Consider the following 22,686-nt stretch of genomic DNA (forward strand, 5'->3'; position numbering starts at 1 on the left):
TGATTCCAACCCGTGCTTCATCCAGCCCAGCGTTTCTCATGATGTACTCTGCATGTAAGTTAAATAAGCAGGGTGATAATATACAGCTTTGACGTACTCCTTTTCCTATTTGAGACCAGTCTGTTGTTCCATGTCCAGCTCTAACTGTTGCTTCCTGACCTGCATACAGATTTCTCAAGAGGCAGGTCAGGTGGTCTGGTACCAGGACCCAGGGACCCCACAGAGACTGAGCCAGAACTGTGTCTGAGCATCTCCTGTGAGTTACGGGTCAGCAGTGGACTGCCACAGGGCCAGGGGCTCTGTGTGGAGTAGACCTGGGTATGGCATAAGCCCTCTTGGAGGAGGTCGCCATTAACCCCACCATAGAGCTGCCCGAACTTACACAGGACTGGGGAAGCAGACTCTGGAGGGGACAAACAGAACCTTGTGCCCCAGGACCCAGGAGAAAGGGGCAGTGACCCCACAAGAGACTGACTCAGACTTTTCTGTGGGTGTCTCCCGCAATAGCTAATTCTTAATATTGTTGTTGTTTAGTCGCTAAGTCATGTCTGTCTCTTTTGTGACCCCATGGGCTGTAGCCGGCCAGGCTCCTTTGTCCATGGGATTCTCCAGGCAAGAATACTGGAGTGGGTTGCCATGCCCTCCTCCAGGGGATCTTCCCTTTCCCAGGGATCTTTTGCACTGGCAGGCAGATTCTTTACCATTAAGCCACCTGGGAAGCCCAATTATTAATATTACTCAGTGATAAGAAAAAAAAGAATGAATTGTTGGACAACACGGTCCTACTTTATAGCACAGGGAACTATATTTAATATCCTGGAATAAACCATAATGGAACAGAATATTAAAAATAATGCATATATATATATAAAATAACTAAGTCACTGTGCTGTACTGTAGAAATTAACACCACTGTAAACCAACTATACTTCAATTTTAAATGCTTAGAAAGTAAAAAATAAAAAAAGAATGAAATATTGCCATTTGCAGCAACATGGATGAACTTAGAGAATATTATACCTAGTGATGTCACAGAAAGACACATACTATATGATAACACTTATATGTGGAATCTAAAAAATAATATAGATGAATCTATATGCAAAACAGACTCACAGACATAAAAACAAATTTATGGTTCCCAAAGGAGAGGGGGAGGGAGGGACAAATTAGGAGAAGGGAATTAACAGATACAAACTACTATTCATAAAGTAGATAAGCAAGAAGGATTTACTGTATAGCACATGGAGTTATATTCAATATCTTGTAATAATCTATAATACAATTTAACCTGAAAATATATATATAACTGAATCACTTTGTTGTACACTTGAAACAAACACAATATTATAAATCAACTATCACTTTTTTAAAAGAATAATAGCAAATTATCTTTTATAAATAGATAATTCTTAAATCGTGCTTCCTAGATGCCAGGGACTGTTCTAAGTCCTTTTTAAAACGTATTTATTTTATTTATTTATTTGTCTGTGCCAGTCTTAGTTGCAGCATGCACGCTCGGTCGCTCGGTCATGTCCAGCTCTTTCTGATCCCATGGACCATACACAGCCCACCAGACTCCTCTGTCCATGGGATTTTCCAAGCAAGAATACTCGAGTGGGTTGCCATTTCCTCTTCCAAGGGGTCTTCCCAATAGCATGAGGGATCTTCAGCTGCAGCATATGAGATCTAGTTCCCTGTCTAGGGATCAAACCCAGGCCCCGTCTATTGGGAACTTGAAGTCTTAGCCTGGACCACCAGGGAAGTCCCTAAGTACTTTTTATATATTTCACTCATCTAATTATTTAAAAGTAAATACAATGTGGTTAGCATGGTACCTGGTATTATTTCCTTAGTAAAAGATCTCTCTAAATCAATCCTTGATTAGCATGTAGGCATTCATCTGGCTGATATTCTTTTCAATACCAATGAACTGTACCCACCACCAGTTTGTTTTTCCTTGACTGTGCCCCAGCAAATCACATTCACTATAGGACCGCAGTAGATATTTTCACCCTGAGGCTTAATCCAATAAAGCAGAAGTTAAAGAGATGACCTAAACCCAATGCAAGGATTAAAAGTGTTCATTAAATTTACGACACATTAACCAGGGGTGACTTGAAAACAATTATGTCTGTGAGGAACTTTATGGGGGTGGTAGCCATAGCCTTTATTTTGATAGAGGTGATGATTACACAATGAACATGCTTGGCAAAATTCACAGGACAGGACAGTTAAAGAGAATGAAATGATTATATGTAAACTATATCTCAGTAAACCTGCTTTTTTTAAAATAAAACCTGCACCCCAAAACTCTGTCTTCCCCTATTGATTTTATTATGAAAAGGGAATGAACCATAAAACCACAAAATTTTCAGTAAATTTCGGAGGAAGGAAATTTTGCCTAAGATCAGGCCCTTGAAATTCCCTACCCCCAAAAAGAAGAGCAGAAATTAATTGGTCCGTTTGAATTTTGAAATCTGAATCTCCCACATCTGTATTAAACTGGGATCTCTTCATCATATTACTAAAAATGGATCCAAATTGATATAGGTTTTTAAAATTAATTTAATTGGAGGCTAATTACAATATTGTGGTGGTTTTTTCCATGCATTGACATGAATCAGCCACGGTCTGCATGTGTTCCCCCCGTCCCGAACCTCCTCCCACCTCCCTCCCCAGCCCATCCCTCTGGGTTGCCCCAGTGCACTGGCTTTGAGTGCCCAGTTTCATGCATCAAACTTGAACTGGTCATCTATTTCACATATGGTAATATACATGTTTCAATGTTGATATGGATCTTTAGACAGTAAGATGCCTTAGGGCTATGCTGTCTGACATGGTAGCCTCTAGATACATGCAGCCGTTGAGATTAATTAAAATTTAATAAAACTAAAAATGAAATTCTTTAGGTGTACTAACCTGTTCTTTCAAGTGCTTGATAGCCACATGTGGCTAGTGGCCACTGTACTGGATTGCACAGATGTAGAATATATCTGTCATTACAGAAGGTTCTAGAGGACAGCACTGAGCTAGCAGCCAAACAGGTATTTAGACCACTGGAGTTTCAGGATTGAGTACTGAATACATAACTGTATCGCGCGGGTCTCTGAAACTTTGGTTGGCTGCCATTTCTGATTAAAATCATCTTGAGGACTTCCCTAGTGGTACGTTGTCGGCCTGCCAATGCAGGGGACACAGATTCAATCCCTACTGCAGGAAGACCCACGTGCCGTGGGGCAACTAAGCCCATGTACCACAACTGCTGAGCCTGTACCCTAAAGCAAGGAAGGCCCAGCGCAGCCAAAAGTAAACATAAATCAATTAAAAATAAAGTAAAATCATCTTGAGATGATACATATTACAGCTATTCCACTGGTACTCTAACAAAGTCAATGACCTTCTCGGACACTCAGAGGCACGCACACCAGTAGGGATGACTCATGGTAGAGTCACAGAGAGAGTGTGACCCATGCTGTAGGTGCCTGTAACAGCCCGCAGAAACTGTAAGCAATCCCTAGAGGGAGGTTTGCCAGCAAAACAGGATAGATGGCCTATTTATATTGAAATTTCTGCTTAATGCACTGCCTAAAGCTGTTGATTTTTAGGCCACCATTCACGGGTAGGTAACATTGGAACCCCCACCCATGGGGGCAGAAATTATTAAACAGTTGATTTTCAAGGAAGTTGTGGGACTGCTTTTTTTAAATTAAATTTTATGAGAGTATGGTTGTTTTACAATGTTGTGCTAGACTCTACTTTACAACAAAGTGAAACAGCGATATGTGCACATAAACACCTCTTTCTTGGATCTCCTTCCCGTGTAGGTCCCTGCAGAGCTCTGGGCAGAGTCCCCATGAGCTGCAGGAGGCCCTCGTTACTGACCTATTTTATCCATGGTATCAACAGCGTACACATGTCCATTCCAGTCTCCCGGTTCATCCCAGCCCTTCCTTGTCCCCGTTAGTGTCCACGTGTTTGTTCTCTGTGTCTGTGTCTCTATTTCTCTTTTACAAATAAGATCATCTATACCATTTGTCTAGATTCTACATATATGTGTTCATTGTGGGACTGCTTCATTGGTAAAAGCCACCGCAGAATCCTCCCTTTATGGATCTTTCTCGAGAAATTATTTAGAGACATGGCACGCAGAGAATTGTATCCCCATATCTTTAATCCCACAATTCCTTAATAGAAATTTCCTTTTTATTTGGGCTCAAAGACTTCGAGAATGAGTCCTAGTTTTCCATCCTCCTTTTCAATTACCTGTGGCCACACGTGCATTCTGGCCAATGTGCTGTAAGCAGAACTGCTGTGTGCAGCTTCTAGAAGTGGTCTTGGATCCTTCTATTCTGCTTCCTCTTTCCTGTTGATGGAAGGCGAACATGAGAGCTGGAACTCCAGCAGTCATATTGGACCTGAGAGGTAAGAGCCAAGTTGAGGCTACTGCAACAAGATGGAAAAAGTCTGAATCTCTGACTCAGTTAAACACCATACCAGCTCTGGGGTTCAATGAGAGACAGAAATAAAAGTTTGTCTTGGTGAAACCATGATTGTTCTCAGGATTTTCTGCTTCTCACAGCTCAGTCAATCCAAACCAATATACACAGCATCTCTGGTTCACAATGAAAACAGAACAAGAGTAATTCATGGATATATAAAACGAAGCTCTGGATGTACGTATCACCCTCAAACATCAGATATGGTCCCAAGGCAGGACCCTGACGAACTTCTCTCAGCCGCTTATCTGCGTGGTAATCACACCTTACTTGGGGCCTTGTCATCATGACACCCTCCACAGTGCTTGTCAAGAAAGAGCAAGGGAGGGTCTGTGAGCCCTGAAACTGCAGCTGACAGGATGGAGAATGACTCTCAGATGCTGCTGTGAGGGTCTGTGGGCATCTGTTGAGTTTTGTGCCATCTCAAAGGATTTCAGAGAGGACCCAGTGCAGATTTCTTTGTGCTAATAAATCAATAAGACCATCCAGCATTCCATGTTGCATCCTCACCTGCCAGACAGAAGACTTAGTATCTTCAAAGCAATTGCAAAGGCCATAAAACCAATCTTCAAAGCCACAACAGGTGGAACTGGTTATTTCTACCGCTAAGTGGTGTCAGGCATGTCTAAGGCAGCTTTCCTTTCATTCAGTTGTTTGTTTTGGCTGTGGCGGGTCTTTGTTGCTGCCCACGGGCTTCCTCTTGTTGCAGAGCGGGGCTGCTGTCCAGTTGCAGCACGGGGGCTTCTCGTTGCGGGGGCTTCTCGTTGTGGAGCACCAGCTCTCGGCGCAGGGCTTCAGGAGTCGCAGCACAGGGGCTCAGTATTTGCAGCGCACAGGCTGAGGTGCTCCACAGCATGTGGGGTCTGCCTGGGCCAGAGATCGAACTGGTGTCCCTTGCACGGGAAGGCGGATTCTTAACCCCCGGACCACCAGGGAAACGCTAATGCAGCTTTCCTTTTTCGCCTAATGTCGTGTTTGGCAGTGATATTAACAACAGCACAACAGCTATGACCAAAACATGTGTTATACTTTAGCCAAAAAAATTCACCCAGTGATGCCATATCTCACTGACTTTTTGACCAAGCAGAAGCAGAGATATGGAGCCCACAGCCTTCTGGGATATGCAGTGCTCCCAAGTACAGTTATCTAAGTGGTCCAAATTTTACAGATTGTTTTTTGACCATAAGCCCCTGGTAGCTCAGTTGGTAAAGAATCCGCCTGCAATGCAGGAGATCCCAGTTCAATTCCTGGGTCAGGAAGATCCCCTGGAGAAGGGATAGGCTACCCACTCCAGTATTCTTGGGCTTCCCTGTGGATAAGCTGGTAGTAAAGAATCTGCCTGCAATGTGGGAGACCTGGGTTCGATCCCTGGGTTGAGAAGATCCTCTGGAGGAGGGGAAAGCTGCGCACTCCAGTATTCTGGCCTGGAGAATTCCATGAACAGTATAGTCCATCGGGTCACAGAGTGGACACGACTGAGCGACTTTCACTTTCAGAGATGCCACAAATATCAGCTTAAGGCTAAGAAACAGTCCCAACAAAGTGTGGCAGTCTACAGGACCCATCCCCAGCATTCATGCTATAGTCTTACTGACTTCCCTACTCCAAGTGCCCTCCTCCTAAGCCTGCCAACCTGTTGTTGGCTGTGTGCCTGTGTCTGGAACCCTCACACACTCCTCCAACCTGGGGGATGAGGGGAGTTGCCTGCAGACAACTCCATCAAAGCACGTAGTGTTCCAAATGCCATCAGTGACTCCCTCTTCCTTATTAGGTTCAAGTTAAACCCTTTTGAGAGGCAGCCAAGACATTTCAGAACCCAGGCCCTCCTACAAGAGTTTGGTTCTGACTCAACCAAACCAGAACTCACTCCCCAGGTTTCTGTTTCCCTCTATATATCTCCTCACCACCCCATCTGGAAGCCTCCACTGCCCACAAGCCACTGGAGGTGCTGCCAGCACCCACATGTCCAGATGCCGGGACGCTTGCCCCACCCACGCCCAGCCTCACCCCGAAACTTCCACCTCCCAGCCCTGCCCTTGAACTCCCCTCATCCTTCCTTAGAGCCAGGCCCCAGCTCGCTGCAGGGGCAGGAGAAGCCCCACCGCAAGCAGAGGGCTGTGGTCCTGGCGTCCTCGCCTGCAGCTTGGTTCGGAATCGCTCATGAAACTGTTATATGGGGTTGCTTGGCATACTAGTTAAATAGGCTTTTGTGGATTGGCCTGGGGACCTAACCGCCGTGTATAAATGTTATTGGAGTAAATGCATGGCTTTGTTTCCTCGGAGAAAAGCCCTCTGAGCTCAGAGCATCTGACCAAAAGTGACCTTTGGGGACACTCCCCTTGGTGCTCCGAGGGCGACCTCTGCGGTTTGGCTCAAGCTGCAGAGAAAGCTCTGGAGAAACCTCGGCTCTGGCCCCGGCTTGGCTGGGAGTGGGTGCGGGCGGGCAGCGCGCGGAGTGTCTACTTGGGTCTGATCTCTTCAGCGGAAGCCTAGGGTGCGGGAGGGCGGGGGGAGAAGGGTGTCTGAAGCCGTTGAGATGGAGACGAGAGCGTGGGTGATCCCAGAAACCACATCCATCGCCTGACCCCAAACAGACGACGTTCAAGGGCTTCCGCCCCTAGGCTGTGGGAGTGAGGGCTCAGCTGCTGACTCCGGAGGGGCGGCGGTCAGGGACGTTTCGGGGCTCGGAATCGCTGCGCTTGCGCGTTAGCCGGGGGCGCCCTGGGCGCGGGCACCAGGGGGCAGCAGAAGCAGAGACGCGCGCCTCCCGGGCGCCCGCGCCGAAAGGGTCTTCACTGCGCCCGCCGCCGCGGCGAGGCCGGGCTTCCGCATGGGGCCGCCCTGGGGGTAAAGCCGAGTCAACTCCGGCACTGCAGGGATTCAGGGATCGGGGCTGTGTCCTCGGGGAAGGGCGGCGCCGTCGGGGATCCCCCGGGAGGAGGGGCGGGGGCGCTGCCTCCGGGACTGCGGGTCGGGGGTGCAAAACGGCCCCTCTCCCGCCCGCTCCCCGTGGTCTGCGGACCGGAAGCCAGGACGCGCACACACGTGCACACGCTCGTACACTCGTGCCCCTCCCGAGCCCGCAGCCGGGCATCCCGCGAGGACAGCGGCCTCGCGACCGGGAGGCCCCGGAAGAAGCCTTCGTCTCCTGCCCAGACGGAGAGGGAGGCGGGATGCGCAGCGCGGGAGCCGCCAGGGATGCCCGGCAGTGCGGCCAGCCCTGAGCAGAGGGGACACCTGGCCCGGAAGGCTCGGAGGTGCTGAACAAGTCCCGGGGAGGGGGGCGGTGCTGGGGGGCAACCCGGGGTCGGAGGAGCCCTGTGCGTCTTGCCGCGGCAGGAAGCCTGGAGGAACGTGGGCGCTGATACCCAGGAGCCTGGGGAGGCCGGGCCGCAGCCCTGGCTATTAATGACAGGACAGGCAAGCCTGCACTAAAGGCAGGGGCAGTAAACGCCGTCGTGAAAGTCAGCCTCGGTCTCCTGATTCACAAGGAGCTCAGACTAGGCATCTAAGGCCCCTTCCAGCCTCCCGGGCCCTAAAGGTCCGGAAGGGGTGTCAGGTGAAACCAGGGAGGGTCAGCGCGCCCCCACCCTGAACCGCTCCGGAGCCAGGGTCGCACAGAACCCTGGGCCCCCACCTGATGTTGCTGGGAGTCTGTTATGAATTCTCTCTGCACCCTCACACCTCAACGGGCCAAGTCCTCCAAGAAACGGATTAAGCCATCCATTTCTGGTAACAGCTCAGCTAGGAGTAAGGGGCGTGGTGGGGTGAGGCTCCGGGTGAGGATTGAAATAACAACGCAAGCACCAGGCACATACACCCCAGGAGGAGACAATCACATTTTTTAACCACCAGTCAGAGTGGACGCAGGTCATAGTGCTGGACAAGGTCCTGGGAGTCCCTTCCATCCAGATCGCACGATAACTGAAGGATCAGGGAGAGTGGGGGGCACCCAGGGCAAGGATGGTGGGTGGCCAGGAAGTCGGTGGGATACTCAGGGGACTCAGGGCCACCATGGTTTCCCAACTAATGTGGAAGAATCTCAATCTTAAAACCGTCTGCTGACCACCGGCCCTGCACACACCCCTCACTATTCCACGTCTCCCCTGGGGGAGTAGCCTGGTCCCCAAGTAACAGGCGTTCCTGCAAGACCCCAGACCGAGTGAAAGACAGCAGGCAGGCAGGTCAGGGAGCCAAACACCCAGTCGGTAGAGATGAGCGAGCCCCACCTGGGCAGAGAGAGGCAGAGCCCTGAGACAAAGGAGGCCGTGTATTCCAGCGTTCACAGTGGGTGCTGCGGGTGGGTGTGAGGGAGGCGGGGGTCGGCCCCCAGCCCCCCACAGTCACTGAGGAAAGCCCTGAGGCGAGGAGGAGGGTGCTGGGGCCACCCCTGGAGAGCCCCGTCTCCAAAGTCCGCTGATATTTGTTGGCATTTCTCTATCTTTTTTGTCATTTTGTTTTCCCCCCGCTTTAAATAATTAATAATTACTTTTAAATACAAAATACACAGTGTCCTTTCTCTTCTCTTCCACGTGTTTGGGGTGACTGGGAGGTAAAGTTTAAATAAGGGTCTCGGCTGTCGAGCAGGGCACAGGCTCCAGGGGGAGGGCCGCGAGGCCCGGGGTGCTCCTCTCCTGCTTTACCCCTGACGGGGGGCTCTCGGGGCCCTGGCCCAAGGCCCCTGGAGGGTGAGAAGCCCTCCTGCGAGGTGGCACAGAGCCGACGCTGTGGGATTCCAGGTGGGCCTGGCGTCGGCGGGCAGGGTCAGACGGAGGAGGAGGTCCTAGCCCATGAAGCAGACAGGCCCCAGCAGCACCCCGCCCCGCCTTGGAGGGGCCCCCAGGTCCGAGAAGGAGGCGTCCAGCACCGGCAGCTGCTCCAGCACAGGCGTGCGAACCTCCAGCACCGTCCGGCCTTGCTGGGTCTTGCGGAGGGGGAGAGACATGAGTGAGAGGAGTGAGCGTGGGAAAGGCACGCGGGAGCCTTGGGCCACCCAACCGCAGGCCGCGGCCCTCCCCACCCCCCCCCACCCCCCGCACCCCACCCCCCCACCCCCGGCTCCATCGAGCACCGTGAGATGCTGATCCCCTCATCTGCGTCACACATTCAGACTGTGCTCAATTTCCTTTCCAAAGTTTCTTCCAGAGAGTCAGGACTGGGAAAGCTGGGAAAGTTGGTTGTGTGTGTCCACACATGTGCGTGCACGCTTGAGCCAGTCTGAGCAGCTGTGGGCTTGTCTTTGAGATTATCTGTCTGTAGTGGTGGTGTGACTCCACAGGGGTGTGTGTACCTGTGTCTGCGGCTGTGTGTGATGACAGCCAACATGATTCCGCACGCGTGTGTACCTGTGTGACCCTCTCCAGGCAACTCTGGAGACGCATGTACAGGTTGCACATGTACATGCCCTGGGGAGTGGGCAGTGTTTACAGACCGTGCGTGCAAAGGGGAACCTATGTAAATACACTTACGAGCCTGCACGATGCGCTTTGAGTGAACCCGTCCTCCACTGCCCAGCCTCCTGCCCTTCCCGACACCGGAAGCAGGCTTCTTCCTGCTCAGCCCAGGGCCCCTGCCCCGGGGGTCTTCCCACCGCCTCCTGCAGCCTGAGTCCGGGGCCCACCCCCATCCAGCTCTCCCTGGTGCCCACCTGGCAGCCGTCCCGGATCTCCTTGACGTAGGGGCTGGTCTCCGGGCTCAGCTCGTCCTCGTTGGCCCCCCGGAGCTTCAGGGGGCTGTCCTGGGCCTCCCCAGAGCAGGGGTAGGAGATGTTCTGGCGGGCTGAGACGCTGAGCAGCCGCAGGAAGGTGAGCTGCACCACGCCCACTGGGGCGCCCTCGGAGTCCACGTAGGAGAACTGGGGGAGAGGGGGCTGCGGTCACAGGCAGGGCCGGGACCTGGGTCACGGGAGCCGAGTGGATGGGGAAGGCCCGGGGGAGAAATGGGGGGCAGGGGGGCAAACAGGGGGCAAACTTTTGCCGCAGGTGGTCGGGGCAGGAGACGAAGATAGCGGGAGGAGACTGGCAAGAAGGAAGGGAAGAGAAGTGTCCACAGGCTCCACGGGGTCAAAGGCCAGGGGACATCAGAAACCCGGGAGCCTCTCGGCCCAGAGGGGGACTCCACAGGGTCAGGGCGGCCAGGGGCCGGCTCTCACCTGCGTGACATCGTCCCTGGGCGTCACACAGGTTTCCCCTCCAGCCGTAAAGTTGCAGAAAACCCGGAAGGCATCCCGAGCACAGCCCTGGTTGGGGTCGACCCAGTACTCTCCTGTCAAGCGAGGTGGGGCGGTGATCAGGGCACCTGGGCCTTGTACCCAAGAGGCTCTCTGCCCCACACATTCCCCGCCGATGGCTTCCACCAGCTGCCCCCACCTGCCCTGTCCCCCAGGCCTCTGTTCCACCCCCAGAGCATAGCCCGCCCCACTTCACTCTCCCTCATCACTTTATGCCCCTTCCCGCCCCTGCCACCCCTCCCCGCAGCACCCCCAGGCTGGCGATTGGAGTCAGGAGGAGCGCTGACACCCTCACACTGGCACAATTTGTGGTTACAGGCTTGCACACGTGTCCGTGTGTGTAAATGCCAGCATGTTGTCCATGGGTGTGTTTATCCATTCCTGTAGACACCGGGCAGACAGTGAGCTCATGACCCTGGGAGGACCGTGTGTGTGTGTGTGTGTGTGTGTGTGTGTGTGTGTGTGTGTGTGTGCGCGCGTGAACGCGTGCGCTCAGTCGTGTCTGACTCTTAGTGACCCCATGGACTGTAGCCTGCCAGGTTCCTCTGTCTGTGAAATTTTCCAGGCAAGAATACTGGTGTGGGCTGCCATTTCCTACTACATGGGATTGAACCTGCATCTGCTGTGTCTCCTGAATTGGCAAGCAGATTCTTTATCACTACCACCTGAGACGCTCTTTAAAAACCCCTTCTAACAGCAGTCAACGACTGTTGAGCTATTTTGCGTGTCCGTGATCGGTCACTCAGTCCTGTCCTACTCTTTCCCTTCGTTGGGACTGCAGCCCGCCAGGCTCCGCTGTCCGTGGGATTTTTCAGGCAAGAATACTGGACTGGGCTGCCATTTCCTCCTCCAGGGGATCTTCCTGACCCAGGGATCAAACCTGTGTCTCCCGTAGCTCCTGCCTTGCAGGTAGATTCTTTACCCACTGAGCCATCACACCAGCTGCTAAATATTGAAATACTTCTGACCTCGTTGATAAGAGCTGCCGCCCCCAAGCGCCGCCCACCCCCACCTCATCCCCACCCCGACAGCTTCCCCAGGCCTCCCCGACATCCATCCTGCTTGTTCACATCGGCGCTGTGGTTCACAAGTTGCGCTCCCGAGGCTGGCACTGACCGTCGGGTAGCTCCGGGTGGCAGAGCTTCAGGTCCTGGCAGGTGCGAGCAGGGCTGTCCTGGGTCCCCGTGGGCCGCCTCATTTGCTCGATTTCCTCCCGCAGGGAGTCCAGGGAGCCAAAGATCTCCTCCAGCCCCCCAGGACTGCCCGGGGCGCCCCCAGTCGGCACAGCTTCATCTTCCTGCATCAGGCGGCTTCCGTCCACCGAGCGCCGCGTCTTCTTGGGCATCTGGATGGGCAGGGGCTGGATCACTTCGCCCGGGGGGCCCTGGGGGAGAGACGAGGTCAGGATGAGGGAGACCCGGAGAAACACCCAGACAGAGGGGGACCACAGAAATGCAGGCCCTGCCTCATGACTCACCGGGTGTCCCGGAGGACCCTGGACGCCCTTCTCTCCCTTAGGTCCGGCCGGGCCCTGCCAAAGGAGGCAATGAGGTCATGGAGGGGTCAGGAGGTCAAGTACGCGATTAAGGTTACAGAGAGTGAACTTGGTCAAGGGCTGGGGATGAGGGGATGGGTGGGATGTTTGTCCTGGAGAGACAGTGTCAAGCTCAGCTGTGTGTGTGCCGGGGGGGCGGTCACAGCTGCTGGGGGTCACTCACTGTGGCTCCTTTGGCTCCTTTGGGGCCAGCAGGTCCCTGTGAAATGAGGAACAAGAAAGAGGCAGTCACCACAGGGGAAGGTCGGGATGTGGAGAACTGCAGAGGCAAGGTCACGAGTCCACAGGACCCTGGGGCCACCCAGGAGAGGCAGGCGGGGGAGACAGGGGGACACCCAGGAGGCGCTGGAAGGACAGGTTGGAAACTCTGCAGGTGCAGGAACATATGGGGGACATGGGGGCCTCTGCGTGTTAGGCTGGCGGTTGCCGTGGAAACCAGGGGGGGATTATAGGGGCCGCGGGGTTTAGAGGATTGAGGGGAAGAACAGATGGGATACTCACAGGGAGGCCGGGGGGCCCTCCAGGACCAATGGGGCCAGATGCTCCCGGGATGCCCTAGGAAGGGGGGGCCTGGTTCAACTGCGTCCTCCTCCCCTCCCCACCACCCACCCCCACACTGTGTCCACCCCCACCCCACCCACAGTACTGCGTCCAGCCCCCACCCCGGCCCGCAGCACTGCGTCCATCCCCACCCCACCCATAACACTGCGTCCACCCCACACCCCCTGTACGGCATCCACCCCGCCCCCCACACTGCATCCACACCCCAGCCCGCAGCACTGTGTCCACCCCAGCCCGCCGCAGCACGCCCCCTGAGTCCCCACCCCCCATCTGCCCAGCCCTCACAGCACCACGCACTGCACTCACCGTCTCTCCCTTTTGCCCGGTAGAGCCCTGAGGACCAGGAAGCCCGCGATCACCCTTCTCCCCCTGCTCCCCAGGGGGGCCGATGAGTCCGATGAGACCTGGGTGACCCTGGAAAAGCGGACAGGTGGTGAGGGGGACCCGCAGAAGAGACCCGTGGATGGGGAGAAGGAGGGCCACAGGGGTGGGAGCCCAGAGGGCAGGAGGGACTCAGGAGGGGCTGCGGGAAGCCCAGGGCGGCCACAGCTCCGACTGAGGAGGGCTCCCTGAGAACATCGGGTCCCCGGAGGCTTCAGCAAGGAGGCTGAGACTCCTGGCCGCGCGTGGTTGCTCACCTTCTCTCCCTTGGCCCCAACATCGCCCCGGAGGCCAGGCAGCCCTGGGGGTCCCTGTGGGGAGACAGGAAGTCAGTCTCTCCTGCGGGAGGTGGGACCACCTCGCCAACTTCCTCCAAGGCTGGATGCCCGCTGCCTGGGGGGCCCCACCCCACCCCACCGCACCCCATCCACAGTCACTCACCACAGGGCCTGGAGGTCCGGCCTGGCCTGTGGCCCCGGGACGGCCTTGCTGACCCTGCAGATTTGAGGGGACCGCAGGGATCAGGAGACATGTCCCCCGCACCACACCCCTCCCAGCCCGGCCGAACCTCTGCATCACGACTTACCACTGAGCCAGGGAGACCTCTCAGGCCGTCAGGACCAGGCTTTCCTGCTGGGCCTGCAGGACCCACAGGGCCTGTCTTCCCTGGGGCGCCCACAGCGCCAGGATCCCCCTGAAACACACCAAAGAAGTGTCCCGAAAGGCAGAGGACGGCATGGTGGGGGCAGTGGATCCAAGGTGGATGGGCTGAGACAGGGGGAGGGGTCGAGCCCCCAAGACCCCTCGGGTAGGGAGGAGGACAGGGAACCCCGCCTGGAGGAGGAGGTGTGGGGGTGGCATCTGGGGGCCAAAGGGTGAGGACCGGGAGGGGCGGGCAGTGCAAGGGGCGTCCCAGCATCTGGGGGGCTCTCCCCACCTTGGCGCCCTTCTCTCCTTGTCGCCCTTCAGGACCAGGCGTGCCCGCAGGTCCCTGCAGGTGGAGGGGGGGGGTGCGGGTAGCTGTGAGCAGCCAGGCTCACCTCCCGCCCCTGAGCGTCCTCCTGGTGCACACACACACACACACCTGCACGCACACACACATAATCACAGAGGCTGACTCATCTCCCTCAGCCAAGCTGTCCTCCTGATACACACACACACATGTGCAAACACAGACACAATCACGGAGGCTGACTCACAGATGTGAGAGCTGCTACAACGGTACCGGCTGTCGAAGTACTGAGAAGTCCTGTGCATTAGGTGAAGAGCCTCTTGCCCACATACCACCAGTAGACAAAGGGTTCATGCCCCACCAGCCCTTTTCCTCCTAGCCCCCGGACCAAGGCTCAAACTTGTGCCCGCTGCCCCCCACAGTGGAATCAAAGAGCCACAACCACTGGACCACGAGGGAATCTCCCCCCCACGTCTATTCTGATTGGTTGGTACACACACCGCCACCCCTGGCAAGATCGAAGATACCCAAAGGAGCAAAGATACCCAAATCTGCACAGCACGCTCGCAGACACACGTGATCACACACACACACCTCCCCCAAGGACGGCCAGGATACCAGGCCTCTACCCATCCTGCCCCCCATCGCCCCAGTGGCCATCCAGCCTCCCCCAGGACTGCCCGCAAGGTCCACCTCGCTTACCCTCTTTCCAAGCGGTCCAGGAGGTCCATTCTCCCCCGTGGGACCGGGGGACCCCTGTGGAGGGAGGGAGAGTGGTGGGGAGGGAGCCCTCAGGTGTGGGCACAGCAGAGGGGACTGGGCCTGCGGGTGGGGGGTCACGGGCACTCACAGGCTGTCCTGGCTCCCCATCCTCTCCACGGTCACCCTTGGCGCCATCCTGGCCCTGCAGAGATGCAGCACAGTCAGAGGGGGCCCAGGCCTGGCTGGCCTCACCCCCAAACCCGCCGATCCTCCCATTCTTCGTCTGCTCCCCACACCCCCAGTTCCCACCCTCACCCGCCATGCAGAGTGCCTCCAGAGCAGACCATCCTCTTCACCCACCCTCCCTGGGTAAGACTCACCCGAGGGCCAACTTCTCCAGGAGGGCCAGGGTCACCAGGAAAACCAACAGGACCCTGATCCAGAGGGAATCCAGGAGTCAGGGTCACAGCTCCCCCTAAGCCCGCGCAGCGCCAGCACAGACCCCCATGGGCACAGGACACTCTCCCTCTCTCTGGGCAGTGCCCACCCGCACCGCCCTAGGAAGAGGGCCTCCAGTAGCCCTTCTCCCCACCTCATGCACTGCCTGCCCTCCAAGACTTTCAGGTTATTAAGATTCTCTCACTTTCTCTCTGGATCCTAAACTCCATAATCCCTCCCAGGAGACCCCATCCCCGCCCCAAGTCCCCCACACTCTTGCTCCCCAGCTCCAAGATCCTCACACACATATCGCCCTCCTCCACGCACAGGAGGAGGCCCTCCTCCAAGCCCCTGCCCCAAACTCACGGGGTTCCCTTTGGGACCGTCGTCGCCGGCGGGGCCCTTAGGCCCCGGTGGTCCCGCCTCTCCTGCCTGCCCGGTCTCTCCTTTCTCCCCGCGCTCCCCACGTGGACCCTGAAGGATGGCGGAGGTTACAGATGGTCCCAAAGGAGTCTTGACGATCAAGGATGCAGCCCCCGCTTCCAAGACGCCTTCAGCCTCCCCCTGGCCCCCCCGCCACGGACATCAGGGTGCCCACGGAAGTCAAGCCCATGGGGGGAGTCCCCCTCTTCCTTTCAAGGAAAGGGGGCAGAGCCCACTCGGATCCAGGGACCAGGCCCCCCTGAGAACGGCTGGGAGTGCTCCAGCTCCAGGAGGTCACAGTAAAGGTGGGGGTGGGAATGAGGGGGTGGAGGGGCTTGGGGAGCAAGGCCTCAGAGCAATCACTCACCTTGACCCCTGGCTCGCCCTGGACTCCCGGAGATCCTGACTCTCCTGGCTCCCCCTGCAAGGAGATGGGGGTCAACAACCTTCATTCCCCTGCCCCCCCCAAAATCCTGATATTGCCAGTCTCTCTCTTTTTTGGGGGTCACACTGCACAGTTCCTCGGATGCCTGAGCACAGGCCACGGCAGTGAAAGCACTGACTCCAACCATGGGACCAGCAGGGTCCCCCACCCCCATCACTCTCCTTTGAGGCCCCCACTGAACCTGGCAGAAACTCACCCCTCAAGACCATCCATGTACCCTTTCCCAGTACCTTCTCTCCAGGGGGACCCAAGTTCCCAACACCTCCTGGGGGGCCTTGTGGACCCTGAAAGAGAGCCAGAAGTAAAGGGGAGGGGGTGGACCGTGGGCTCAGAGCCTGGAGGATGGCCTGAGGTCACCGCCGTGAGCCGGCAGGAGGCCTTCCCAGGGGCCAGAGGCGTCTCTCGGCTTCTGAGATGAGATCAGAGATTACAGTCTAGGGGAAGGGAGGCAGCGCATTGGCCACACGGGGGCCAGAGGACTCACATCTGCTCCGTTGGGTCCAGCTGGGCCTCGAGGTCCTGGGGGGCCAGGTGGTCCCTGGAGAGAGACAGGCAGGGAGGTGAGGGAAGGTGAGCCTAGGATGCCCGGAGCGGCGGGGGGCCAGGGGAGCGGGCGGGGAGGGAGGCAGTCAGGCCAGGGTGGGGTGGGCGCTGGATGAGCAGGGGGAACTAGCGGGTGAGGCAGGAGTCAGGAGGGGTCCACCCTGTCAAGGGGGTCGCACTCACCATCGGGCCCACGTCTCCTGTTTCTCCCTTCTCCCCTGAGGGGCCTGGCAGACCCTGCGCAGGTGTACACAACGCAGACCCAGGTGACCAACCCCCCTGAAGCACGCCCTCCCCCACCCCCTCCCCCAGATCCCACCCCCCACCCCCCAGTCCTCCGTCCTGAGCAGGGGCTGGCGAGGGTCTGGGGCAGACACCAGCCCCGCTGTGACCCCCACCTCTCAGCCCCTGCCTCCTCTCCCCAGCTCACCTGCAGACCAATGGGTCCCGGGGGTCCATTGAATCCTCTTGTTCCTTCGTCACCTTTGGCTCCGAAGTGTCCCTGGGGACCCCGAGCTCCAGGCTCCCCATCTGCCCCCTGAGGTTGGGGAGGGCAGGGACGAGGACTCAGAGATGGTCTTGGGTCCGGGGTTTTCCAGCCCCACACAGAACCAGGCAGCAGGCCCGGACCTGCCCACCACCCCCAGCTCTGAGGGCAGAATCGGGGCACCGGGCACTCACCGCAGCGCCAGGCTGCCCCACAGGCCCGATGGGTCCAGGGGGCCCAGGGGGGCCCTGGGGGAGAAACAAGAGTCAGAGACACCAAGACAAGGGCGGGGCCAGGAAGGGCTGAGGTTAAAGGGCAGAGGTGAGAGATAAGAGGAGTGAACACTCACGTGCTCCCCTTTGTTGCCTTTGGCGCCCTTCTGTCCAGGGTCTCCCACCTCACCCTGGGGAAAGGCGGGGGGGACGTTAGAGGAAGCAGAGGGCAGGAGGGCAGAAGGAGCCGCCAGGCTTGGGGGCCACCCCCAGACCAGCAAGCTCATCCGCGGGAAGCTGAGTCCAGGGGTTCCCTCACCTTGTCTCCATCCTCTCCTGCCACACCCGGGGGCCCGGCGGGGCCAGGAAGCCCCACGGGACCCTGCACCCCATCGCGGCCGGTCGGACCGATGGGGCCTTTCTCGCCCTGTGGGAGAGGAAGGCAGGAGTCATGACCCACAGACGCTGTCACCCTGGGGACCCCTGGGGACCCAGCAGCTCCCAGACCCCTCTGCAGCACCTCCCAGGGACCCCACACTCACCGGGACACCTTTCTCTCCCGCTGCTCCAGGCGGACCCTGCGGTCCCGGGCGCCCTGGGGGGCCAATGGGTCCCCCGGATCCTGCCGAACCTCGCTCACCAGGGGATCCCTGCGACAGGAGCGAGCGTCAGACCCCCTCTAAAGGGGAGACTACAGCCCCCAACACCAGAGCACACCCGGCCACGGTTCCAGGAGAAAGGCCCAGCATCGGAGGCCTCACACTGACCCCAGCCTCCCTCTGCTGGGTCCTGCAGCCCCACCCAAATCCCGATGCTGCCCCGCACCCCTCCTCCCACCGCCCCCAGGGGCCCCAGACTCACCGCAGGGCCAGGGGGACCAGCCGGCCCTTCATTCCCCTTCAAACCAGGCCCGCCCTGTGAGCCAGAGATTGGGGACAACAGACATGAGATGGAAGAGGAGAATCTCACAGGCCCGGAGCTCAGGAGACACGCGGGGAGGATGGGGGCTGGGCCGTGGGCATGGGGTGATGCTGGGGTGCCAGGAAATGTGGGGCCTCGTGACGGGCATCGGGGTCGGGGTCACACTCACAGCAGTGCCAGGGAGGCCTCTCTCTCCCGGAAAGCCCCTCAGACCAGCGGGACCATCCTTCCCTGGGGCCCCAGGGGGTCCGGGGTCACCCTAAAAGGAAACGAAGCTGATGAACCACTGCCGGGCTCCCAAGTTGGACAGAGAGACCTCTGCCCTGTCAGATCCCCAACGGGCTGTCCCCTTAGGCACCCGAACCCTGTTCTCCCAGGTGCTCCCTCCCGGGCCCTCTGCTGACCTTCGTGCCTTCTTTCCCAGCTGTTCCGGTCAGTCCCTGCTCTCCAGGGGGGCCGGGCGGGCCTGGGTGACCTCGCTCCCCCATGGGCCCGGTTTCCCCGGCGGCTCCCTGGGAAAGGCAGACAGACCCCAGTCTCAGCGCCCCCGCCCATCTCACTCTGCTCACCTCGTGGTACCCCCCAGGACCCCTTCCTGCCTGCCCCGCGGCTCTCCTGGGCCTCCATGCTGGTCTCCCTTCCCCGGTGTGGAGTAACCACACCAGCCGGTGTCCCTGTCGGGGACCTTCCTCTGCTCCAGGACCCAAGAAGAGGAGAACTGGTCCAGGGAACAGATGGAAATCTGGGATCCCTGCTCCAAACCCAGCCCCCATCATGCACCCCGGTCCCCGGGGCCCCACAGGCAAAAGAGGGCCAGGGCCCCGGGATCAGGAGAAGGGAGAAGAGAGGCAGAGCTTCCAACCCCCAGGGTCTGGGATGCTTTGTCTCTGCAGAGGTGGGGGGCAAGCATACCTGGGGTCCCACCACTCCTGGGGGGCCAGGGGGGCCGGTCTTCCCTTGGAAGCCCTGAGAGAGAAAGAGGAGAGGCTGGTCGGAACACGCAGTCTGGCGTGGACACGGCACGGACCCCAGGCTCCCGGGTCACCACCGAGTCCTTGGCCGCAGTCTGAGCTGAACTGGGACGGGGGCCACTCCACCAGGAGACCCTTCCTTGGGGGCCTTCCAGACAGGACGGGAGGGAGGGGAGGTCTGCGGGCGCCGGGGCGCCACTCACCACTTCTCCTCTCTGGCCTGGGTGTCCCGGCAGCCCGTCCTTCCCGGGGGGGCCCTGGAAGGGGTTCAGAGGTCAGGTGAGCTCTAGACTGGGCAGGGGGGTGAGGAGGAGGGACAGTCAGAGCCAAGGCAGGTCAGAGGGCAGCTTACCGGGGGTCCTTTGGGGCCAGGAAATCCGTTGGGGCCCTGAGGCCCAGGGAGACCCTAGAGATGGAGCTGGTTGAGTCAGGAGAACGGGGAGCGGGCTGGGCAGAGGACCCGCCCCGCTGAGAGGGAGCCAGCACCACTGACCCCCGGACAGCACCGGGGCGCAGGGGACTCGACCACACTCACCCTCTCTCCGGGAGGCCCGTGGGGGCCATCTCCACCTGAGGTTCCCTGTGGGGGAGATGGTCAGAGAGGAAGAGAGGTTGACTTCTGGCCAACCCCGAGGTCAATGGAGGGGGCGCAGCTGGGCCCCAGGGCAGAGGGGAGATGGAGCCCCGCTGAGACCACCAACCTTGGCTCCAGACTTCCCGGTGGCGCCTCGAGGTCCCCGCTGACCACGCGGACCCTAGAGAGAGGACAGGGGAGTTGTCAGAAAGACCCCCAAAGCACCCCATTGGGCTCCCGAGCCGCACGCCTCTTCCGCTGCACTCACCGTGGGGCCACGCTCTCCCCGAGGCCCTGATTTTCCTGACAGGCCCTGGTGGGAGCAAAGTGAAGACAACGCATCAGCCCTGAGCCCCCCAGAGCTGCCCCTCCCCCCACAGTCCCCCTTCCCCAGCTTACCCGGGCTCCCTTCTCTCCACTGGCTCCAGGAAAACCCGGAAATCCCAGGGACCCCTGGTGAGGATGGAAAAGGGGAAAAACTGAGAAGTCGAGAAAAGGGTGGGCTGGGGAAAGGCCAAGGGGTCAGGAGAGGTGATGGAGGCAGGGGGTGGGAGACCCGGGCTCTGCCAAAAACTTGGTGGCCTTAGACAAGCCCTGGTGCTTGCTGGGCCTCTGTTTCCCCATCTGTAGAATGGGCGCGGACTAAATTCTGTCTAGGGCCCCCCCACTGCTCTGTCCGTCCGTGCTTCCTGCAATTAGAGGTCCGGGAAGGGAAAAGGAAGAAGGCCACAGTGGGGCATCGAATCACCTTGGGGCCCTGGCGTCCGGGGTAGCCAGGCAGACCAGGAACACCCAGCTTGCCCTGTGGACAGACAGAGGGCCATCAGGAGAAAGTGGGGCCATGGATCCCACTCCATCCTGGAGACCCAGCCCCAAAGAGCAAGCATCTAACACGCCCCCCAACCCCAACCCCCGCTGCCCTCACCCATGCCCCCAACCCCACCCCAGGCTGCCTGGCTTTTGTAATCTCTCCTTCCCGAGAGTGGATTTTCCCCGAACTCCAGGGCTGGAGTCTCGCCTCCCCTGTATCTTAAAGTCTGCAGCTCCCATGCTGCAAGCGTTGGGATCCCCTGCCTGCCCGGCACCCCTGCTCCCCCCTCCCCAGCACACATGACCGCTCCTCCAAGACCAGCCCCCTTGCACCCCCTGCCCCGCCTTGCCCCAGGCTCAGCTCTGCAGCCCCCATCTCCCACCCCCTACGCCCTGACCCCTGAGGCCTCAGAACCTGTCTGGCCAAGGAGTGGATATGGGGAGCAGGAATCCGGCCGCCTGACTCCTGGGGCTCCAACCCTGGTTCTACCCCGCACTGGCTGTGTGACGAACAAGCCCCCAAGCCTCCTGGTGCTTCAGGACAGGAGTAGTGCCCACCGCATGGGGCTGGCAGGACAGGTTAGCCAGGTGAGCATTAACTGTGAAGATGTCAGAGCTCACCGCCTCTCCAGCTCTTTCTCGGAGTACCTGCTGCTGTGAGTCTACACACACTTTCCCTCTGCCTGGCACCCCCAGGAACCCTGTGACAGCCTCTCTGCATGTCCCCACGAATCTGTTGTGAACTCTTTATGACGGGGACTTTCCTAGGCTTCTTACGTAGCCCCTCTCAACCCGTCAGTGTCTAGCAGGTGCCAGACGCAGAGAGGAGCATAATTAATGCATGGTCGTCTTTGACTGACTTTCCGACTTCAGCCATTGGCATCCCTGCACCCACTCTGACCCCAGCACCCCAGGCCTCACCCCCGCCATGTCCTAGAGCACGTAGACATGACCCCCTCTCCCCCGTCACCTTCTCGCCCATGAGCCCTGGGGGCCCAGGGTCCCCCGTGGGTCCAGTGCGCCCCTTCGGCCCCTCAGGGCCATCCTCGCCCCTGGAACCGGGGACTCCGACCTCGCCCTAGGGGAGAGGGTTAGAGAGGTGAGAGATTGGGACTGGGGGTGGGGGCTGAGCCCCAAGATGAGGCCCCGGTGAGGCTGGTGGGGGTCCCCGGATTTCCTGCAAGATGAGGAGCCCCGAGGGGCAGGAAGAGGGCGGTGACTGGCCAGCCGGTGGGTCCCAGAGCACGGGGCTGGGTCCTGCTTGGATCGGGCTCTAAAGGGAGGTCAGATCCTTGAGGGAGCCTGGCGACGGGCCAACCGGAGGTGTCGGGGGGAGACTGGTAACCGGGGGCTCAAAGGGGAGGGTCACCAGCACTTGGAGCTGGGGGGCAATGAGGAGGTCTCTACTCACCCTGTCGCCTTTCACACCCATGTCACCTTTGAAGCCAGGAAAGCCATCCTCGCCCTGAGAAATATGGGGAGAGAGGACATCACGGATGATGGCAGGAGGGGTGGGCAGAGGCGGGCAAGAGAGCGGGCGGAAGGTGGGGGGGAGCTGGGGTGAGACACACTGCTCACCTTTTCACCCTTGTGACCCTTCAGACCCCGAATTCCATCCACGCCCTGGAATTGGAGTGGGGACAGACGGAGTGGTCAGGAGGGGCAGCAGGGCTGGCAGGACCAAGCTCCGGGGCCCGGCTGGCCGCCCCGACCTCAGCCTTCCTCTGCCAGCCAGCTGGTCTCTCACCTTGATGCCCCGAGGTCCTGGGTACCCCAGAGGACCCTGAGGTCCGGATGGCCCCTGGAAGAGGACAGAAAGGTGTTGATAAAGGGTCTCAGGGGGTCACTGAGGGTGCCCCGGGGTGGGAGAAAGGGAAGTGACCAATTGCGGTCTGGAGGGGGTTGCAGGGGGTGGACTGTGACAGCCACATGAAGACACGAGGAGATCCCAAGGACTTGGACGCCCAGGTCTGGGTGGAGACC

The 22,686-nt window shown here is 58.5% G+C and overlaps 1 protein-coding gene across 1 annotated transcript in view; it reads right to left on the reverse strand.

Annotated features, from left to right (window-relative positions):
• Positions 1-8,751: 8,751 nt before the first annotated feature.
• Positions 8,752-22,686, reverse strand: part of COL11A2 (collagen type XI alpha 2 chain) — a 29,129-nt gene continuing 15,194 nt past the window's right edge. The window contains exons 27-66 of the mRNA XM_061146053.1: positions 22,451-22,504; positions 22,282-22,326; positions 22,115-22,168; positions 21,674-21,781; positions 20,642-20,695; positions 20,293-20,346; positions 20,162-20,206; positions 20,021-20,074; positions 19,855-19,899; positions 19,672-19,725; positions 19,523-19,576; positions 19,261-19,314; positions 18,753-18,860; positions 18,518-18,607; positions 18,289-18,342; positions 17,970-18,077; positions 17,747-17,854; positions 17,565-17,618; positions 17,410-17,463; positions 17,159-17,266; positions 16,912-16,965; positions 16,670-16,723; positions 16,416-16,469; positions 16,108-16,161; positions 15,684-15,791; positions 15,260-15,313; positions 15,028-15,081; positions 14,880-14,933; positions 14,163-14,216; positions 13,812-13,919; positions 13,667-13,720; positions 13,483-13,536; positions 13,151-13,258; positions 12,785-12,838; positions 12,447-12,482; positions 12,206-12,259; positions 11,845-12,112; positions 10,651-10,763; positions 10,147-10,353; positions 8,752-9,423 (exon numbers count right to left, since the gene is read on the reverse strand). Coding sequence (XP_061002036.1) covers positions 9,283-9,423; positions 10,147-10,353; positions 10,651-10,763; positions 11,845-12,112; positions 12,206-12,259; positions 12,447-12,482; positions 12,785-12,838; positions 13,151-13,258; positions 13,483-13,536; positions 13,667-13,720; positions 13,812-13,919; positions 14,163-14,216; positions 14,880-14,933; positions 15,028-15,081; positions 15,260-15,313; positions 15,684-15,791; positions 16,108-16,161; positions 16,416-16,469; positions 16,670-16,723; positions 16,912-16,965; positions 17,159-17,266; positions 17,410-17,463; positions 17,565-17,618; positions 17,747-17,854; positions 17,970-18,077; positions 18,289-18,342; positions 18,518-18,607; positions 18,753-18,860; positions 19,261-19,314; positions 19,523-19,576; positions 19,672-19,725; positions 19,855-19,899; positions 20,021-20,074; positions 20,162-20,206; positions 20,293-20,346; positions 20,642-20,695; positions 21,674-21,781; positions 22,115-22,168; positions 22,282-22,326; positions 22,451-22,504 — 3,096 coding nt within the window. The 3' untranslated portion in view covers positions 8,752-9,282. The remainder of the gene's footprint in view (positions 9,424-10,146; positions 10,354-10,650; positions 10,764-11,844; positions 12,113-12,205; positions 12,260-12,446; positions 12,483-12,784; positions 12,839-13,150; positions 13,259-13,482; positions 13,537-13,666; positions 13,721-13,811; positions 13,920-14,162; positions 14,217-14,879; positions 14,934-15,027; positions 15,082-15,259; positions 15,314-15,683; positions 15,792-16,107; positions 16,162-16,415; positions 16,470-16,669; positions 16,724-16,911; positions 16,966-17,158; positions 17,267-17,409; positions 17,464-17,564; positions 17,619-17,746; positions 17,855-17,969; positions 18,078-18,288; positions 18,343-18,517; positions 18,608-18,752; positions 18,861-19,260; positions 19,315-19,522; positions 19,577-19,671; positions 19,726-19,854; positions 19,900-20,020; positions 20,075-20,161; positions 20,207-20,292; positions 20,347-20,641; positions 20,696-21,673; positions 21,782-22,114; positions 22,169-22,281; positions 22,327-22,450; positions 22,505-22,686) is intronic.

The sequence above is a fragment of the Dama dama genome, chromosome 7, assembly GCF_033118175.1.
Source record: "Dama dama isolate Ldn47 chromosome 7, ASM3311817v1, whole genome shotgun sequence".
NCBI classification, from domain to species: Eukaryota; Metazoa; Chordata; class Mammalia; order Artiodactyla; family Cervidae; genus Dama; species Dama dama.